At 41.2% G+C, this 18,646-nt stretch overlaps 1 protein-coding gene across 2 annotated transcripts in view; it reads left to right on the top strand.

Annotated features, from left to right (window-relative positions):
- MDN1 (midasin AAA ATPase 1) overlaps positions 1 to 18,646 on the top strand; it is an 88,096-nt gene that overhangs the window by 26,206 nt on the left and 43,244 nt on the right. For both annotated transcript variants that reach the window (XM_080999853.1, XM_080999852.1), the window contains exons 31-54: positions 38 to 165; positions 388 to 523; positions 1,606 to 1,735; positions 3,331 to 3,564; positions 3,854 to 4,051; positions 4,663 to 4,871; positions 5,438 to 5,560; positions 6,598 to 6,795; positions 6,966 to 7,073; positions 7,723 to 7,911; positions 8,720 to 8,809; positions 8,919 to 9,179; positions 9,397 to 9,667; positions 10,447 to 10,606; positions 11,255 to 11,371; positions 12,412 to 12,614; positions 12,858 to 13,003; positions 13,262 to 13,464; positions 14,422 to 14,642; positions 15,450 to 15,563; positions 15,978 to 16,107; positions 16,983 to 17,092; positions 17,238 to 17,371; positions 18,207 to 18,367. In XM_080999853.1, coding sequence (XP_080855979.1) covers positions 38 to 165; positions 388 to 523; positions 1,606 to 1,735; positions 3,331 to 3,564; positions 3,854 to 4,051; positions 4,663 to 4,871; positions 5,438 to 5,560; positions 6,598 to 6,795; positions 6,966 to 7,073; positions 7,723 to 7,911; positions 8,720 to 8,809; positions 8,919 to 9,179; positions 9,397 to 9,667; positions 10,447 to 10,606; positions 11,255 to 11,371; positions 12,412 to 12,614; positions 12,858 to 13,003; positions 13,262 to 13,464; positions 14,422 to 14,642; positions 15,450 to 15,563; positions 15,978 to 16,107; positions 16,983 to 17,092; positions 17,238 to 17,371; positions 18,207 to 18,367 — 3,974 coding nt within the window. The remainder of the gene's footprint in view (positions 1 to 37; positions 166 to 387; positions 524 to 1,605; positions 1,736 to 3,330; positions 3,565 to 3,853; positions 4,052 to 4,662; positions 4,872 to 5,437; positions 5,561 to 6,597; positions 6,796 to 6,965; positions 7,074 to 7,722; positions 7,912 to 8,719; positions 8,810 to 8,918; positions 9,180 to 9,396; positions 9,668 to 10,446; positions 10,607 to 11,254; positions 11,372 to 12,411; positions 12,615 to 12,857; positions 13,004 to 13,261; positions 13,465 to 14,421; positions 14,643 to 15,449; positions 15,564 to 15,977; positions 16,108 to 16,982; positions 17,093 to 17,237; positions 17,372 to 18,206; positions 18,368 to 18,646) is intronic.

Genomic DNA, 18,646 nt, shown 5'->3' with positions numbered 1-18,646 from the left:
CACACTTGATCAGACTTTCCCTTTTTCTTTCAAACAGGAGTTTGATGGTTCTAGGCTGTTTGAATGGCATGATGGAGCCCTTGTCTTAGCAATGAGAGAGGATGGCTTTTTTCTCATGGATGAGATTTCATTGGCAGATGATTCTGTTCTTGAAAGACTAAATAGGTATGTACTTGAAAACTGGGCATTTTTTAGTCTCTTGCCTTGGCGTGTCATTCACAAATGCAAATTGGATAAATCTTAACTTTTCCCTGGCTTCTTCTGATTCTTGCTGCTCTGAACAACAAGAGTTGCAAAGCTTCTGTCGATTAGGCAAGTCTCTAGTGTTTTGTATGGATATTTGGAAATTTAACGAGAGCAAATATTGAGAACGTGGTTTTATTTCAGCGTCCTTGAAACTGAAAAGACGCTAGTGTTGGCTGAAAAAGCCAGTGAGGACAATGAAGTAGAACTGCTGACTGCAGGAAAGAAGTTTCGCATTTTAGCCACAATGAATCCTGGCGGCGACTTTGGGAAGAAAGAGGTAATGTAAGAAAATGCCGTTCTGTGCTGGCTGCTACTTTCAATTACCTGTAGTTTTAGGAATGAAAAAAATGCTTATGCCAACTTGGCCTTAGGGTTTTTCTAGAAGCTTGTAAGGCATTGCAACCAGTCCCACATCCTACCTTTCCCAGACCCCAGGCTCTTTGATAGTTACATTTCCCTTATCACATGGCTGTCCTTCGCAGGCTACAGCTGCTTGGGAGCCTCATGCCCTTATCTGTAAGAAAGACCACACACATTCACACTCCCAGTTCTTTTATTTATGACCTAATTACCACAGGGAGGAAGAGACAGGAAAGCTCTTACTACCAGGCCTTTCAAGTCAAGTAGGTTACATTTCAAGGAGTAAAGAGTACTAAAATAATATTAAACGGTTAGGAAAAGCTGTTTCAGTATAAATTCATATCTCATTTGTTTCACCACATAGTGATCCTTTGCAGGGGAAGGTGGCCATCAGACTGAAAAAAGATTCCCTGCCCCGACCTAGCTCCACATGGAGCTCTGACAGCTAATTTGATTGTTGATTGTTTGATTGTTGGAACTGAGTAAATGTGTTATTTCCTAGATAGATAGAATTCATCGGAAAAATGTGGAAATGGTTGAGATTAATAAAATTAGTGATGATGAAGAAAATGCAGCATAAAGAAGTGTGTGTTGGTTTGGGATCCTGTAGTAGATCATATTATAAGACTATTAGGAATTTCAGGGGCAGGAATTAATGTCATTCTCCTCTGGGAATGTCATAAAATATCAAGACTATTAAGCTGCAAGTATGTTTGTATGAGTAAATCATTTTTCTAAGGATAAATTAGGTCTAATAAAACATTCATTTAAAAAAAGTAAAACTCATTTTTATGCAGTTTTGTTCTTTGACACACACTATTCTAACCTATTGTGCTTTTTGATACTCTCTTACACATTATTTATAGCAATATGTTTTCCCTCGTTTTATAATTCTTCTGTTCTCTCTTTTTATCCCAGTAACCCTCTTTGAGGATTCTTAAATTTTCCTCTGAGCAGTTCCCTTCATAATAACTGCACTTCATATTTTCTTGCCCATAGCTGTCGCCTGCCTTGCGTAATAGATTTACAGAAATATGGTGTCCGCAAAGTAACAACCGTGTGGATTTAATGCAAATTGTGAACCATAATCTTCATCCAGGACTCTGCTTTGCCAAACAGAATGACAAAGGTAAATATCAGAGGTATTTGTTCACCAACTCCATCACCTACTTATTCTCTCTGGGTGTCCCTCTGCTTATATCAGTAATGGGAGACCTTTTCAGCACGAGGGTCACATGCCAGTGTTGGCCAGATTAAGAAGCACCTCTCCCCTCTTCCTTAAAGCTTTCTCTTCTTACTCTAGTGAGTTTTAGGGCTGCCATGCTCTGCTGGTTTAATCACATTCAGGCAGGATTTTCCATCCTCTGTAGGCCAGAAAGAGAATAGAAAAGAGAAAGAACAGAAAAGATGTTAACAGTCAAAAGAGACTTTTATGAAACTGCTAAAGCAGTTTCAAAACCAGTGAAGTGGTTTTGTTGCTGAAAAACGTTCTGCAATCACTTCTGAGTACCTTTCTCCCTAGTAACCAGCCTGCACTCCTCCGTTTCTGTGTCCCAGTGGGGTTTCCTTCTAAAAGACCTTCTGTTCTTGCAAGTCAGCTTCTCTCAGATTCTAAAAGCTAAGAAGTTAGTTCAGGCGGTTCTGAAATAGTCTCACTCTCTTAAACGCTGCCCATAGGTTTTTCTCTAAGCTGAATAATATTCCTGTGGAGAAGTCCCATGGGACTCCTGCTACAAATGGCACAGACTGAAGGTACCACTTACCTGTTGTTCAGACATGACTAGCAGATAACAGAAATTGCAAACAGGTGTGATCTTGCGACACTGCAATTTTTCACTTGAGATTTAGTCCAATGCATGTTTATCTGGCAGTATGACAAATTGAATATAGGAGTGCTTACCTTTGAGTATGTTTCAGATGCTGTATGTTCCAAATTCTATACTTGATAAACCTAGATTGTGGAATTGAAATATATTTGCATAATACTGGGGTCATGTTAAGTGCAAAATCAGTTTCCTTTTGCTTAAATTTTATCATTGCCTGGACAGTGATTTAAGGAAGAACAGTTCGAGCTCTTAGTACATTGAAAGGGATAAAAAAAAGTTTGGAATTCAGTGACTAGATTCTGTGGTATAGGCAGAGGTTGCTATGCATATTGTCACCAGAGACCTCATTTGAACACAGCTGTAAGTTGCTGTCGGAAAAAGCTCTTGCAAATTGAACATCTAAGGATTGTTCTAGTCCAAATATATGTGCATGTTATACAGGTCTGACCTAGGTTCTTTATTATCCAAGGTTTTAAATGAAGGATGAAAAAATAAGTAGTGCTGATGAAACATACACTCTTATTTTTTCTATCCTTGGCTATATTCTCTGCATTAAGATGAATGTTTGTCCTCTTAGGCTTAAAGTAATGGTCTGGGCCAAAGTTCAGTCACTGTGGACAAAGAGACCAATGAAGTTGCAGGATCAAAGCATGTTTTGAATTTTGCATCTGCTGATTCACTTGTGGATGGTTTTTTTTTAAAGCATGCAACCCTTTCTACTCTTGCAAATATTTATGTAAAAACATTTAAGCACTTCTATTCAGTTATCTTGCAAAAATTATGTACAGAGGCCTCTGCATCCCTTGTGGGTCATTGTGAATTACTGCAAAACATATTCTGTTTCAGGTCTGTGTCTTATGTATTTTTTCTCTTCTCTCCATCTAATCACCTTTCCCAGGGGCAGATATTGCAGGGCTCATGATGGATTTCATAGAGTGGCTGACCAATCAAGAATTTGGACACCACTGTATCCTCAGCATCCGGGATGTTTTGTCGTGGGTCAGCTTCATGAATGCTATGGCGCAAGACAAACTATCCAGTTCTTCAGAGGAGCACCAGCTTTTTAGCGTCTGTCCAGTGACAACATTTGTCCATGCTGCATGTCTGGTGTACATAGATGGAATAGGTTCAGGTATGTCTTCAGTTTCTTTGCTTTATTTCTGAATAGTTCAGATCGTTTATTGGGGAGGAGGTCCCTCAACCCCTGGATGAGAACTACGCAAGGGTTTAAAGCAAGTTTGTCATTTTGGAACAAAAATAGTAAACGGTCTCAAGACGCATGCAAGCAACGTATAGTGTTTGTGCTACAGAGTGTGCATTACAACCTGTCTACAGATTTTGGCCATATCTTACTGTTAACTATATGTTCATTTCCACCATTGACATATAACTATCTCTTCTTCCCTCTACCCCCTATGTAGGCACCATGTCCTGTTCGGCTGGCTCAGCTGCTTTGGCTCGTGAAAAATGCCTGGAATATTTGTGTGGGAAAATTTCCCAAGTAGTGCAACTCACTGAGGTTCAGAAGAATGAGCTGAAAATATATGACCTGAAGAGGGAAAGGGAAATGGTTTGGATGGAGAACCACATAGGAATCCACCCATTTTTCATACCAACAGGCAAGGAACTCTTTTGGTGGTATTGCTGCTGCTGCTGCTGCTGCTGCTGCTGCTGCTGCTGCTGCTGTAGTACAATTTGAATGGTGATGTGCCACTTACGATGACTTAAGAGCAGAATGCGTGAGAGATGACAAACATGCAGAAAAAATAATTTGTTACAGTCCTTCCAAGACCCTTCCATTTCTAATTGAGTGCTTGAATGCTCTTTTCTCAGATGAAGGCACTTGGCTTAGACTTCGCTCTGGCATGCTAGCTTTCGATATGCATGGAGTTTTTAAGAGCTTTAATGGCGGAGCATTCAAATATTTTACTCCACAATCTGTAGTTAGAATTGTTAAGTATCATAATTCTGTGTATTTCAGATGTTAAGACAGGAGTGCCGTTGCTTAATATAGCTAAGCCTGCACCACCCATTAAAAAGAGGGGAGATTAGGGGAGATTGCAAAAATACAAAAAACAAAACTTTGGAGGAAAATCCCTCTGCATCAAGATGAATGTTGATCTGGTACCGTTATTCTGTCTGATGAGCTAGTACTTTCACTAGAGCAAAAATGTTGATCATCTTACCCTGTAATCTAATTAATTTTTTATTTGCTTTCTCTGTGCTATAGGCCCTATTTACCAGAAGAACAATGTCTCAGACTACGCTCTAAATGCAGGAACTACAGCAATGAATGCACAGCGGTTGTTAAGGGCCTTGCAACTTAACAAGCCCATTCTCCTGGAAGGCTCTCCAGGTGTTGGGAAAACCAGCCTAGTAGCAGCCTTGGCAAAGGCTTCTGGAAATTGCCTTGTTAGAATCAATCTTTCTGAACAAACGGTAGGTAGGGATTACTGTGGTCTCCACTGAAATACCTGTACTTGTGAATGTGAGAGTCTATACTTGCAAGTTAACAGGTGTTAAGTTTTCACAAATCTTGAGAATACTCCTAATTGATTGGGGAGGGGGAAGATGCTTAGAAATAGGTAAGTTTAATAAGGGGTGTATTGTTGATTAATTCTAAGAGGAAGCATTATATTCCTTTTCCTGTCTAGTAAAGGGACACATTCTGCTAGAATTGTGATCCATCTATTGGTGTGAATGATCAAAACAAACTGCCTAAAATACAGATGCAAAGAACCTTGATCAAAGTTTGCTGCTTGAATATTGGTTAAAATCTTAATGGTTTAGAATTATCTTTCTTTATTTTTAAAATTACTCTTGGGTTTCATTTTTGTTCATAGAATGCACTTACTGGCTGATGCAACAGATGCATAGAACAAAATATTTATAACTCTTGGTATAAATGCTACTGGATTATTACTGCAAGCCTAGGAGAGCTTTTTCTAAATTGCAATTGTTTCACATGCATTTGGAAACCTTGACTTTTCTTCCTTCTGATCCAGGACGTCACAGATTTGTTTGGCACAGACTTACCTGTTGAAGGGGGCAAAGGAGGGGAATTTGCCTGGCGTGATGGACCTTTGCTTGCAGCATTGAAAGCTGGACACTGGATTGTATTAGATGAGGTGAGTTCAGCTTAATGTAGCACAGAAAAAGGATTTTCGTTCCTTTTTTGGAAAATGAGGTCTCTAGCTGTCTCAGTTTGCTGTTTGGGGACTTTAAAAGGCTCTTATCCAAACATGGTAAAGTTAACAGTGCATTCTCCTTACGTGGAGAAAGTATCCTGGAACAGTCTGCTGCTCCCATTTATTCAAGAGGCTGCTCAGATTTTATCTTCAGTTTTCCAGTGGGAGAACACACACTTGCTTTTTCTGGGGTGGCAGTTACAGAAGGCGATTTTGTGGACAAACAGCTTGAGTTCTGTGTCATGGATGTGCTGCAGTTTACAGAAGATTAAAACTACTACTTACCTTTTAAGTGCCGTCTTAGGGCTGAATTAGCTTGAAATCAACACTTTCTTAATAGAATCCATAGGAAGTGGCTTTATAATATTGGTCCATCCAGCTCAGGGTTTCAAACAGTGCCACTTGAAGATGCTAGCCATTGATTCTTGGGACCTTTTTTTGCACACAAGGCATCTACTCTACCCCTGAGCAATGGCATTTATCTGGGTGGATTCCGACAGCCTCATTGACTTCACAGTTGTATTTACCTTTAGGCTATGCCAGGCGTGTCCAACAGGCAGATCATGATCTACTGGTAGATCCTGGTAGATCTCAGGCCCCTCAGTGATCTCCTCCTCCCCCTCCCCCCAAAGAAGCTCAACAGTTTTGGCCTCCTAAAAAGCTCAACAACTTTGGTCCATCCAACAACAATGGGTAGATCATTGCCAGTTTTTTTATAGTGTGAGTAGATCACAGTCTTTGGGAGTTGGACGTCCCTGGGCTATGCTGTTGCTCTTTTGAGTTGTGCAAAAGGAGCTTGAAGCCAAAAGAGTAGCTAAATAACCAGGGCATTTGTGTTAATCTGAAGTTAACTTTTCCTGAGCTAACTACAGTACTTTTGCTTATTTGCTATAGATTTAAAGGTGTTTTGTGGGCAAACGTGTGTGTTGTGAAGAAGAGGGGCAGTGTAAATTTTCCTGTTGGTTTCTCTCAAATAGCTGAACTTGGCTTCTCAGTCGGTACTAGAAGGCCTGAATGCTTGTTTTGACCATCGGGCAGAGATTTACATTCCTGAGTTGGGAATGAGCTTCCATGTGCAACACAAGAAAACAAAGATCTTTGGATGCCAGAATCCCTACAGGCAAGGAGGTGGCAGAAAGGGGTTGCCCAAATCTTTTCTGAACAGATTCACACAGGCAAGTCCATAATGTCATTTAAAACTATTTCTCTTGTCCTCCTTGCAGTTCCTTTCTAAATGGAATCATTTTTATTTCATTTGCAAGCGTACTGTGCATTTTTCTGTGTCTACATAAAAATAATACTTGAGTCTCACCTCCCACCCCATTTAATTATATTGATGATGTAGGTTTTCGTGGACCCTCTCTCATCCGCAGACATGGAGTACATTGGAAATACCCTGTTTCCTGCTATTGACAAAAAGATTATTGCAAAAATGGTTGAATTTAACAACATGGTAAGTATAATTCCTGAAACTCCTCTTGATGATGTGAATGGTCTTCTTAAGGAGAGGGACTTCAGGGTTCTGGTGACTGTCCCCACAAGTCCAAGCCAATGACTGCTGCAACTATGTGAAAAGCTGGTCACAGTTTTCATCCGAACATGTATTGAGACAAACTTCATTTGTAGTCATTTTCAACTCTGGAGTTGCAGTGGCATGTAAACTAGCTGGGCTCCACAGATAACAGCCACTGCAGACTGGGTTTGTATTTCATTTTTTGTTGCCTAATATGTCAGACAGAACTTCCCTTTTTTTCTTCCTATGGCATGTTCCGTTTGTGTGGCTGAGGCTTACTAAGTCTGAGTTCACATAAAAGTTTCTTTGAGGCTTTCCCCCTAGCAAGTAGGCATAGAATCATACATGTGTGTCCAAGGTAAGACAACTGCATGTTGTATGTGTTTAGGTTTCCCCAGTTATTCTGAAACAAGAGCATTCCATAAAGATTTTGAATGGACGGTAAAGAGTGGTGGTAGCTTAGAAGAGCAGTAAATTAAGTTGCATGCTTGGCGCGATGAATGCTTTCTTGTGCAATGGCGTTTTAATAATCTACCATGAGCTGAAACATGTCTGAGTTTTTAATCTTTTGAACTGGTACGTTATTCAGATTGATCAAGAAGTTATGATTGAGAAGAAGTGGGGGCATAAAGGTGGACCTTGGGAGTTTAATCTGCGTGACCTTTTCCGATGGTGTCAGCTGATGCTTGTTGACCAGTCGCCTGGCAGTTACGATCCAGGCCAACACATGTTCTTGATATACGGGGAAAGAATGAGAACAAATACAGACAAGGAGAAGGTAAGGAGCATGAAAAATGTGCTTAATCCTATTAGTCTTTTCTGTTTTACAAGTATGGATATGTTAAACCATTCTTGGATCTTAAACACAAATTTTACTGAATTTTTTTGGGTACCTTTTCCCACATTATTTGAAACATTGAATGACTTCTATTTAAGATTATCTACTTTCCTCCAAGGCCTTGAATTAGCATTTCAGTTAAGCAGGTGCAGGATTTGAAGGGACCTCATGTAGTTTTATCACCATTCATATGCTAAGGATGTGTTAGAGATAGATTAAACTCCTGGTACATTGGGTAAGAGGGCTTACAGCAAGTGTGTGGAAAGGGAACCTACCTAAGTGTAATTTCATTGCGATTAGGGAGCTTGATCAGACAAAATGATCCCACAGCTTTCTTGCTGTGTCCTGTGCCAGCAACTCTCAGATACCACAATCAGCCTTTAGTGGATTTGCAGAATGCTGTTCTCGTTTTGCTTATGATTAGTGCTCAGAAAAATGGCGTGAAAAATAAATGTGGTTTTGAGGGGCAATTGAAAACTCACTGGCCCCGCATGTAAGCAGTCTAGTTTTGCATTCCAGCTTCTCTCAAGCTGAGGCTTAGTTCAGGTTGCAGCTGGGCAGATCTGTATCCTGAAGCAGGTGACGTCAGACTTCAACAAACAACCCATTTGGAGTTTCCCCGGTTTCTTTTAAAATCGTTCATTTGAGAGTTGCTGCAGAATTAGAATATAAGGATTTCAGCATTTTTTATAAATGTGATCTTTCATCTGTTTGTTTGTTTGTTTGTTTGTTTGTTTGTTTGTTTTAGGTAGTGTGTCTATTCAGGGACATTTTTGGTCAGGATGCTGAACCATATATGGGTTCCAGACAGTTCCACATCACTCCTTATGACGTCCAGGTGAGAGAGAACAAAAGTTGCTGCTACTTGGGCATCTTCTTGAATTTCTGCTCCACACTATACATGCACACTAATGCACTTGCTTATTTTGTTTTTAATTCTACTGAAGGTTGGTTTCTCAATCCTCTCCCGCGCAAACTATGCTCCTCCTCCTGGCAGAAACTTATCCCTGCTTCACCATTCACTCCAGCCCTTGGAGTCCATCATGAAATGTGTGCATATGAGTTGGATGGTGATACTGGTAGGCCCTGCGGCTGCTGGCAAGACCAGCCTCATTCAGCTTCTAGCATATCTGACAGGTCATCAGTTGAAGATCATGGCGATGAACAGTTCTATGGATACAACGGAGCTGTTAGGTGGATTTGAGCAAGTAAGTGTGCATTTTTTAAATTTGGGAATAAGGACAAGTCAAGTGCATACAAGATACCACTTAACTTAAATTTGAGGAGTATATGAATGGGCAAAGTTTAAATGTCTTAACTGAAAGCAAGAAAGAAACATCTCTAAGTGGTTTCCAAAACTGTGCTGAAGGAACCCAGTGGGAAGTGGTGGTTCAAGCAGTGACCAATGTAATAAATGTCCTATAGGTTGACATCATTAGGCCTTGGAAGAGCTTGCTGGAGAAGGTGGAGAACGTTGTAAGCACACTTCTAAGGGACAGCCTCCTCCTCACTGCTATCTGTCCAGAAGATGCTGAAATTGTGCTGCGTGCCTGGAGCAGTTTCGTTCTAAATTTCAAGCCAAAGTCCCTTGGGGAAGGGAATCAAAACATAACCATTGAACTGGTGAACAAATTGGAGGGAGTCCTTGCACTGGTCCAGCGGCTGAACAACAAGATCAGCTCCTACTCAAAGCCAGGTATGCACAGAAGCAGTAGGAAGTGATAGCGTTTTTCCCTTTTAAAATGTCATCAGCTAAGCATGTGCAAATTCCAGTTGCTGCATGCCACCAGAGAAGGCAAAAACCACAAAGCATTTTAAAGACTGCTCCAATGTTACAAGGAAGACATTTTCATGGCGAGAGATGGTGTGTCCTTATGGAGCAGTTGTCAACTGAGATAAATGTGTACAAATGTGACCAGAGGAAAAGTATGAGTATTTGTGGTGCCACATGGTCTAGACATGTGTGCAACCACCTCTCTATTCTCCTGCACCCACTGGCATTCAGCCGAAGTGTGCAGGAACTTTACATGTACAGTGATGAATGCACATAGAGCACTTGTGAGCAAGCCACCCAGGTCCATATTTATTAAAGCTACATAATCTGAGGAAGCACAAAGCATAATTATTTGCTTCCTTAAAGATTTTTCCAGCCTCCATCACAGTTATGGTTGCTCCGCTCCCCCACACCAGTTAGCAATAGTCTATTATGTTTATCATTCTGTGAATATTAAAGACATTCTCCCTTTTTAATGAAAACCTGGTTGATCTACATGCATTAGTTTAGACATCACATCTTGTCGAAGCTAATGCAAAGATCTTATGATCACAACTGAACAAAGAAAGAGGGACCGTTTGTCTAAGTTGGCGAAGGATACTAGACTAAATGTAGTTGTGAAAAGCACTCTGTGTGAATCTTGAGTACTGGCTTATTGGTTCATTGAATTGTATTCTAAGTATCTCTCCCCCTGATTTTAGAGTTTTCAAGACTTGTAGAAGAATTTCGGCACTTCAAGCTGCAGGTTATTCAGTATATGAGCAGCAGCAACCACGGCACATTTGAATGGGTTGATGGGATGTTGGTTCATGCTTTACAGTCCGGAGAATGGCTCTTGATGGACAATGTTAACTTCTGCAGGTAAGCGTAACTGTGTTGTTAGAAAGAAATTATCATAAATATAGAAAACCACATTGGATAAACGTCATTGAATCTCTGTTACAAATCATGTACCAGATCAAAGAGAGAAATTCAAGGAGTAGATCATCATTTACTGTTTCAAAGGAAACTGGATTATACAGTTATCTCCCATCTACTCAAGGAGGTCCTTTGCTCCAGCAAAGTTCCGTGAACAGAAGGGGGAAGTCATAAGGCAATTTTTGCTTATTTCTCCCTTCTCTCTGTAGCCTGCTGTGACACCCCCCCCCCCAAAAAAAAAGAATTCCTGCTCCAGAGGGTTAGGGAACACTTTGGAAAAGGAGGAGGCAATGCAGAAGAAAGGGGGAAGTTTGCAAAAAATTGCACAAATTGCTTTCCCCTCCCTTCCAGTCACAGAAGCATCCACTGGGGCAAAGAGTCTTTGTTGAGCAGAGGGGACAGAACTGGACACCATCCCATGACATTTCTGCATTACTTCCATATATCTGATCCTATAAAACTGATCAGATTGAGCAGGGCGGGGGGGGGGGAATACTCCTTCCATTATGAAGCCAAATGAATGCTTGCACTTGTTAGTAAATCAGTGAGCCACCTTTAGTGCTTAATTGTTCCTTTACTTCTTGTGTGTAGTCCTTCTGTGCTGGACCGCTTGAATGCTCTGCTTGAACCTGGAGGAGTCCTCACCATGAGTGAAAGAGGAGTGATCGATGGTGTAACCCCCACTATCACACCGCATCCAAATTTCAGGTGCGCTGACATTCTTTGTGCTTATTGGAGTGTGTTGTTGGATTATGCTTTGAGAATTGCAGTATGCATTGGGGTGGGAACACCGTCTCTTTAAGGTATCACTACTGCAGCCTAGAAAATAAGTGTAGGTTTGATCATCACTCAGCTGGGTCAACAAAGTGATGTATTGCTTGATAGTTTTCTCTTAGCACCCCCCCCCTTTTTTTTTATAACAAGGTCATTTGTCTTCCTTTGCTGGGCAGCAAAGCAGTGTGATGCACGAATGCTAGTCTCTCCACCTTCTCTGAACTGCATGTGTATATGCAGGCACGCACGCACACATACGTTTTCATTCTCTGCTTAATTATTGCCTTTAGATTGTTACTGGATTCTTGTGTTTTTTAAAAAATCATTTCCTCCTTTTCTGCATAAAGCCTAGAGAGCATTTGCTATTTGGGTGTCCAGCAAGTTTAATAAAGCAGGTTGGGGAGGTTGGTTGGTTAGAGTGCGGTGTTGATAATGCCAAGGTTGCAGGCTTGATCCCTGTATAGGGACAGTTGCATATTCCTTCACTGCAGGGGGCTGGAATCAATGATCCTCAGGGTCCCTTCCAACTCTACAATTCTTTGATTCTAAGTAGGATAAGGAGAGGAGGAAGCCATGAAAGTAGCAGCCACAACATGCCTCTGTGTTCACCTAGCCAAGACAGTAGAACAGTGTGGTTAGTTCCCTTTTCTGCCAAGGCAGAGTTCCCTGGTGGTGGAGAGGAGGCAGTTCAGGGGTGCAATAAGCATTTTTAAAAAAAACTTTGTGCATAGGGAAGAGCCAGACAAACCCAAGTACCCCTCTAATAGAATCTCAGCTTAGAAATGTACTGTTGGTATTGCTCTTATCAAGGTGATAACCTTGATCGCTAAACATTGCAGGCAAGTGCCTAATTGCAAGGCTGTAGTGTGACCTCTTCCTCGCTCGCTCCACCCCAGGAGCAGCAGTGTAAGATTACATACTGGATGGGTAACTTAAATAACCATACTCTCTTATGTGTATTGAAACTTAAAAAGGCTTTTCCTTTCGATGGACCCATCACACGGTGAAATATCCCGAGCCATGCGGAATCGTGGAATTGAGATCTACGTTCCTGGAGAGAGTGATTCATTGGATCTTCACGATGTGAAGCTGCTGCTTCATGGAATGGGCTTGTTTGGAAGCAGCATATGTGATGAGCTCGTGGCTGTGCATACAGAAGTTAAGGAAAGCATAGCAGGTGAGATAAGCATGCATAATAAACTTGGCAAGCGCTAAAGAGATAACTTCTATTTAGTGATTGTGTTAGAGACCATCTGAGAGAGAATGAATTGGGAAATTTTGATTATGATTTCAGATTTATAATACGGAAGTTAGCTCAGGTAGGTGGTTTGAAAAAGGGGGAAAGCAAAAAAAATGGTTAAATTCCTAGGCATTCTACAAAGGTGCTTGGTGGGTTGTAATGTTAATTTTTCCTTCTCAGGTTCCTCTTACACTCTATCTGCTTTGATGAATGCTGCAACGCTGATCGTGCAGCAGTTGCGCCGAGGATTCGGTTTAGCAAAGAGCTTCTATAAAGCGTGTTGGGACATCTACGTCAGTTCACAACAGTCAGGAGACAATCAGAAGGTAAGTCTTCCTCGGTTGGAAATGTGCTCATCAAGTGTTTGTGCTAGAGAGTCAACTTTTGCAAAATCAGTGAGAGACAGTTCAAAGTCTGAGCAATCAAGAATTAGAGACCATGTGTATATCTATCTTTTCAAACTAACTGCTACATTTTAATTGTTTTCCATGCCTGAGAAAAATGTTACAGAAAGAAGACTACTGTTATTGTTTTTCCCAGTTGAAGAACCTAATCGCAACCCTTTGTCTCTCCTGATATACTAGCATATGCTGGACTTGATAATGAAGCATGTTTCAGTCTTGGATTCAGAGGAAACGAGGGGTGCTTCCCTCCTTGCCTTAGGATTGTGGCCAGATTCTGCATCCAGTGCTTTGTTTGCAGCTGAAGACTCTCTGCTTTCTATGGTTCATCACGATGGCCAGGTCCTGGCTTACTGCCTGAACAGGCTGAATCTGAGAAACAGCAGGTGAGCACAAGGTGTTGCTATCCCTCTGGAAATATAAGAGTGAACTGTTCCAGGTTAATTGGTGAGCAGCCTTTTGCCTGCCCCTCTGTGTAAATAAGTGAGCAACGTTAGCAGTTACATCTGCACTGGGCTACCATAGTTATGGCCGTTTTCCTGCCTCCACTCTCTTTGTTTACAAGGTAGCAAGCAGCTCTCATTCCCTATACCTGCGAAGCTTAAGCTGCTTTCAAATGTGGGGTTTATTGTGTTGCTATTTTGGTTATAATGCTAGCCATGCTCTACCGGTTTCTAACATTCCTTTCACACTGCATTACCTGTTGTGTTATGGAACCGTGGCTTTTTGATGGATATACCACCATGTCATGCTAAAAGTCATTCTCACCAGTGGGCGTGACGTGACGGGTGTCATTGGGCATTTCACCCCCCTCTATATGCATACATGCTTCAGTTCCCCCATTGTTCACCCATGAAAATGTTGGGGGGAGGGGAACTGTATGATGGACTACCTACTCTCCTAGATTTCATCACATGAAAACGGCAGGGAAATTACAGCTCAAAACTACTGAGATATTCCAGGTTAATGGGGTGGTGCAGAGTTGCTGTTGTTTTTCTGGAAGCAGTTAACATGGAAATGAGCATTGAACTTCCATTAGGTCCCACAGATTTCCAGATATGTCTTACATCATGTGAAAGATCACATAAAATGTGGGTGTTACCACATTTTTTAATAGTGCATGTTGGAAAAATGGAATACTGTAAAGTGTCAATTCTGGACGTGGCAATAGTTTGAAAGCATGGTTTCAGTGTCCAGCTGGGATTTTACTCAGAGTTAAGGCAGCACACCATGGTTACTTCTAACATGTTTAGAGGTTAAATCTCCTCTAGGCCTTTGGAAATTGTATAGATTGTTTGTTCTTTGCATAGGTATGATCTTCTTACAATGACCTCTCGTTTCAGGACGCTGCCTCTCACTATACATGACTTTGAGAAAATCCTGCACTCTCCTAATCCAGATTGCCTCAAATTTGGTGCAGTGGAAGCTAGTGCCTCTTGGGCAGACGGCATGGAGGTCCTTTCTGCAGCCGTTAAGTTATTCATAGAGAAAGCAACGAATCAAGACTGGACGTTGAGAGTTGGGTGGCTTAATCAGTTAAAAAAGAATTTGCCACAAGTGCCTGGTAAGTGTTGACTCTTGCTGCTTAAGCAAGACTAATCTGAATGTTTGTGGTGGTGGAAGAGAATCATGCAGCACGATCCTATGCTTGAGTTTTGTAAGTAAATGTAGAGAGATGGAGGAAGTTAAAAGCACAGCGTCACCAGAATAGTGTGTGCAATAAGTGAGTGAAAGGAAATAGTGTCTCATGGCAAAAAAAAAAAAAAAAATATATGATTAGACTCTCAACCCCAAAACTGGAATTTCTTGGCTCTGTGGCCTGCGGCTTCTTCTTGGCCTCTGATAATAATAACCATACCCATCTGGCTGGGTTTCCCTAGCTCACAACTGATTTCATATGTTGATACCAATTCAGCTTTATCTTGATTAATTGACTGCATTCTCCGCAGGGGTTGGCTTTCTTCTCACAGCTACCCCATGAATACCCCACTCATTCAGGTTGCCAGACTTTCAGTGCGTCACCTGATGTGTAAGGAGCTGCAGCTAATAGGAAGTAGTGCCCCCCCAAATATATGCACAGGAGCACTTGGTCCTTAAGCATGGGTGGAAGGGGCTCTGGGATTGGATCGCAGCAGAATCCTTTGGCAGTCCAGGTGTTTTGATTCATGGGACCCACCACGTTTAATTGAAATTACACTGTTCTGTTCGTTTCACTCGTTTTATAATTGTAATGGCTCTATCTGTTTTCATCATTGTGCTATTGCTGCAACTTGCCCTGATGATGAAGGGCGAGTAAGAATTCTTACCAGCATATAAATAAAAATAATAAGCTTAGAAAGGCATGAATTCACAGGTCGTCTTCTTTCTACAGATTCAGTGTATACTCAGCTGGAAGCCGGTGCGGCATCTCTGAATAATTTTTACTTCAGTCCCCTCTCAGGTGCGATCAGTAATGTAATAAAGTTGCTGCAACCAAATATGACCGGTAAGATGTCTTCTTTCTCTCTTGGCTGCGAGTGTGTATTCTCTTCCTGTGTTTTTGATACAGTGAAGATTGATTTGCGATATTGATGAGGTTATGGGGAGTGAAACGTAGCTTGCAACAGAACTGAGTGGGCTGTGTTTTGTTTTGTTTCTTTAAAAAAAAACACCTTTCATTGGGCTTAGAAAATGCTACTCTGCGTAAAATAAGACACAGTAAATTGCATATTGGAACCTGCCCCACGTTCGTTCCCATTTAAACAAATCTCTCCTTTACGCAGTAAACATGTGTTAGATGTCTTGCATCATGTTCATGCCGATGCATATTGCTTGCTCTATTTCTTGGATTGAGGGAGTTGTAAAATGTTTATAATGAAAACAAACGTGAGTTTTCCTTGTTGTTCATCTATCAAAACAGATGAGCATGTGATTCCTATGGATCCCAGATGGAACATGCAGTGTTTGGATATCATTAGCAATTCAGTGGACTTTGAAGCAGAAGAACACTCGGATCAACTGCTTATCCTGCTGAAATCACTTTCAAATCGGTGAGTTCAGTCACACATGTGCTATTTCCGGGATGGGGAAACCCTGTGGCCCTTCAGGTGTTTTTGGTCTCCCAACTCTCCCCATATGCTTCAGCCATGGCCGATGGCCAGGCATGATGGGTGTTGTAGTTCCAGCAACATGTGGAGGACCAATTGGTATCCACCTTCGTTCTGTTATTTTGATTAGAAAAGTTAGTTTGTCATTTCCACGTTCTATAATAATGTCTTTACCTTTTTAAGTTGGTCGAAAGTCTATATTTGTCACAGATTCACCCCCTCCTCCAACTGCTAAAAAAACCAACCAATCAATCCCTGGCTATGTTTTCTTTTGGAAGGCAAGTTGTAAGGCAGCTTTCACTAACCTGGTGCCCTTAAGAAGTTTTGGACTACAGTTCCCATCAGCCACAGCTATGCTGTGCTGGGACTGATAGGAGTTGTAGTCCAAAACATCTCAAGGGCACCAGATTGATGAAGGCTGGTGTAATGTACAATCTAGAAAAAGTCGGGTACCCTTATGCTCACTGATAATCCAAAATCTAAGAGTACAGTTACATCAGAGCCTTTATTTCACAAGGAAACTCATTTTTACATAAATCATTCAGAATATTCATGCATCTTCTGCCATTACCCACTGCCGTAGTCAGAATTCTTTCCTCCTGTTTTGCTTGTCTAATGCAGATTATAAATTCTCTATTCAGGATCCATTTCACATTAGTATTTTGTAGTGTCTAATGCTTTCTCTGCATTATGTATATGTTAAATAGTCCCAACATGATTCAATTTGTGGGTTGTTAGCTTCCTCTTAACAAGATTTTGATTTACTATTGACATAACTTAAATGATATTCGTGTGGGTTTGTTGTGTTGTGATTACAGGGCAATACTGTTTCTGGACCGTGAGAAAAAGAGCTACGTTGAAAGGAGCCTGATTAATACCAAAAAGCCAAGAACTAGTGCTTTGAGGATGTCACTGGAGTTCCATAAAGGTATCTATTGTGTTTCCATTTAAAAATTACTTAAACGAATCACTGATGTTGTTTTTGTAGCACGGTGCTTGGATACAGTTCTGCATTTTATTTTGGTTTAATTTTCTGCATTGTCTTTTGGTTTAATTTTATTCTTGAAATGAAGATCCCGGCAGCCACAGCTCACTGCCGCATGCTATTGTGGTGAACCTCGCAGGCTTTTTTGAACTTTGGGATGCCTTCGTGCTGAACTGGGTGAAGTCTACTCAAGGGTCTGTCTCTGATGAAAAAATGTATGAAGTAAGTAGACCATACAAATGTCTGGGGTCACCCATTGCTTGGACTTTAGGAGCTGTCCACTTGCTTTCCCTGTGTTACGGTCTCTGATACTTTTGTCATACCATTTTGTTTGAAAGTGGAAACCTGGAAAGAGGACATGAAATCCACCTGTCTTTTCCAGTTGCTTGGAGGATTGGGCACAGTGGTTAGTCACATTCAAGAGATTCCTCTGACTTAGGAATAAGAGCTTGTCTAAAACAGATAAATGTTTTGCCTAGTTTGAACTGTAGGGAAATAGTGTGTCCCTGTAAATATAAGTACATTCCAGAACGAAGCCAAGGATCCATGAATGATTGCAGAAATGGAAAGCTGATCATCTTCATGCCAAAGGATAAGCTAAATTGCAAGAACTGCAGTGCTCCAGCTTTCTGTTTTTCTGGTCTAATTTAGGATGTTAGATCAGAGAAATTTGTTTCCAGAAAGATACTGTTTTCTGGAGCACAGCCTGGATGGGTCATGGAAGCTGCCTTAAGAGATTCTCTGAGCAAGGGCCACAGGGAGTCTACTTCAGGCTCATAGCTCAGTGGGTGAAGTGCAAGAGGTTACCCTCCTGATACACCGAAAGTTGGAAGGTGCAATTTTTGTCTAGCAGCTTGTGTTATCCTAGACTTGCACCTTTTCCATCTCAGACGTAAAGTCTCAGGAATGAAGGTGTCTTTCTGCTCAAACAAGGCCCTTTTGGATTTAAAATATCTGTCATTTCCTAATGATAAAAGAGCAATGCTCTCCACCTGAAAAAGCATTACCGTGTGCATCATAGAATGGAAGACTCATTTTTTTTCTGGCTTGCCTCTAGATACTGCACTGTTTATTGTGGCGTGACAGGTTTTGGACGATATCTGACATGGTTGCTGTGGATTCCTCTGGCTTAGCACTCCTGTCTCTTCACTGGCACTGGGTTGTGAAACATTTAATCAGCAGGACAACTAAGTTGCTGAGCACATACGAGCAGCAGAAGTATGTTGTCTTTAGCTTGTACACCAATGCATTAAATCTGAAGGCAGCCTTCTATAGGGAAGCTGTTTAAGGTTTAATGTTTTATTATGTTTCCTATATATGTTGGAATGGCTGGGATTAGAAGGTATAAAGTCCCTGCACAGAGGTATTCTTAGTGTTCCCTGTAGGTAATGATGTCAAGAGGGCTATGTACCATCTATAATTCAGTTTTATTAGCAAACCTGAGGTTAAACTAACCCCTTTCCAGCCCTAGGAGGAGTGTGGGGAGTGTTTGCGTGA

The sequence above is a fragment of the Podarcis pityusensis genome (genome assembly GCF_964106645.2).
Source record: "Podarcis pityusensis genome assembly, chromosome: 3".
NCBI classification, from domain to species: Eukaryota; Metazoa; Chordata; class Lepidosauria; order Squamata; family Lacertidae; genus Podarcis; species Podarcis pityusensis.
The sequence above is the reverse complement of the archived record's forward strand: the minus strand, read 5'-3'. Positions and strand labels throughout refer to the sequence as shown.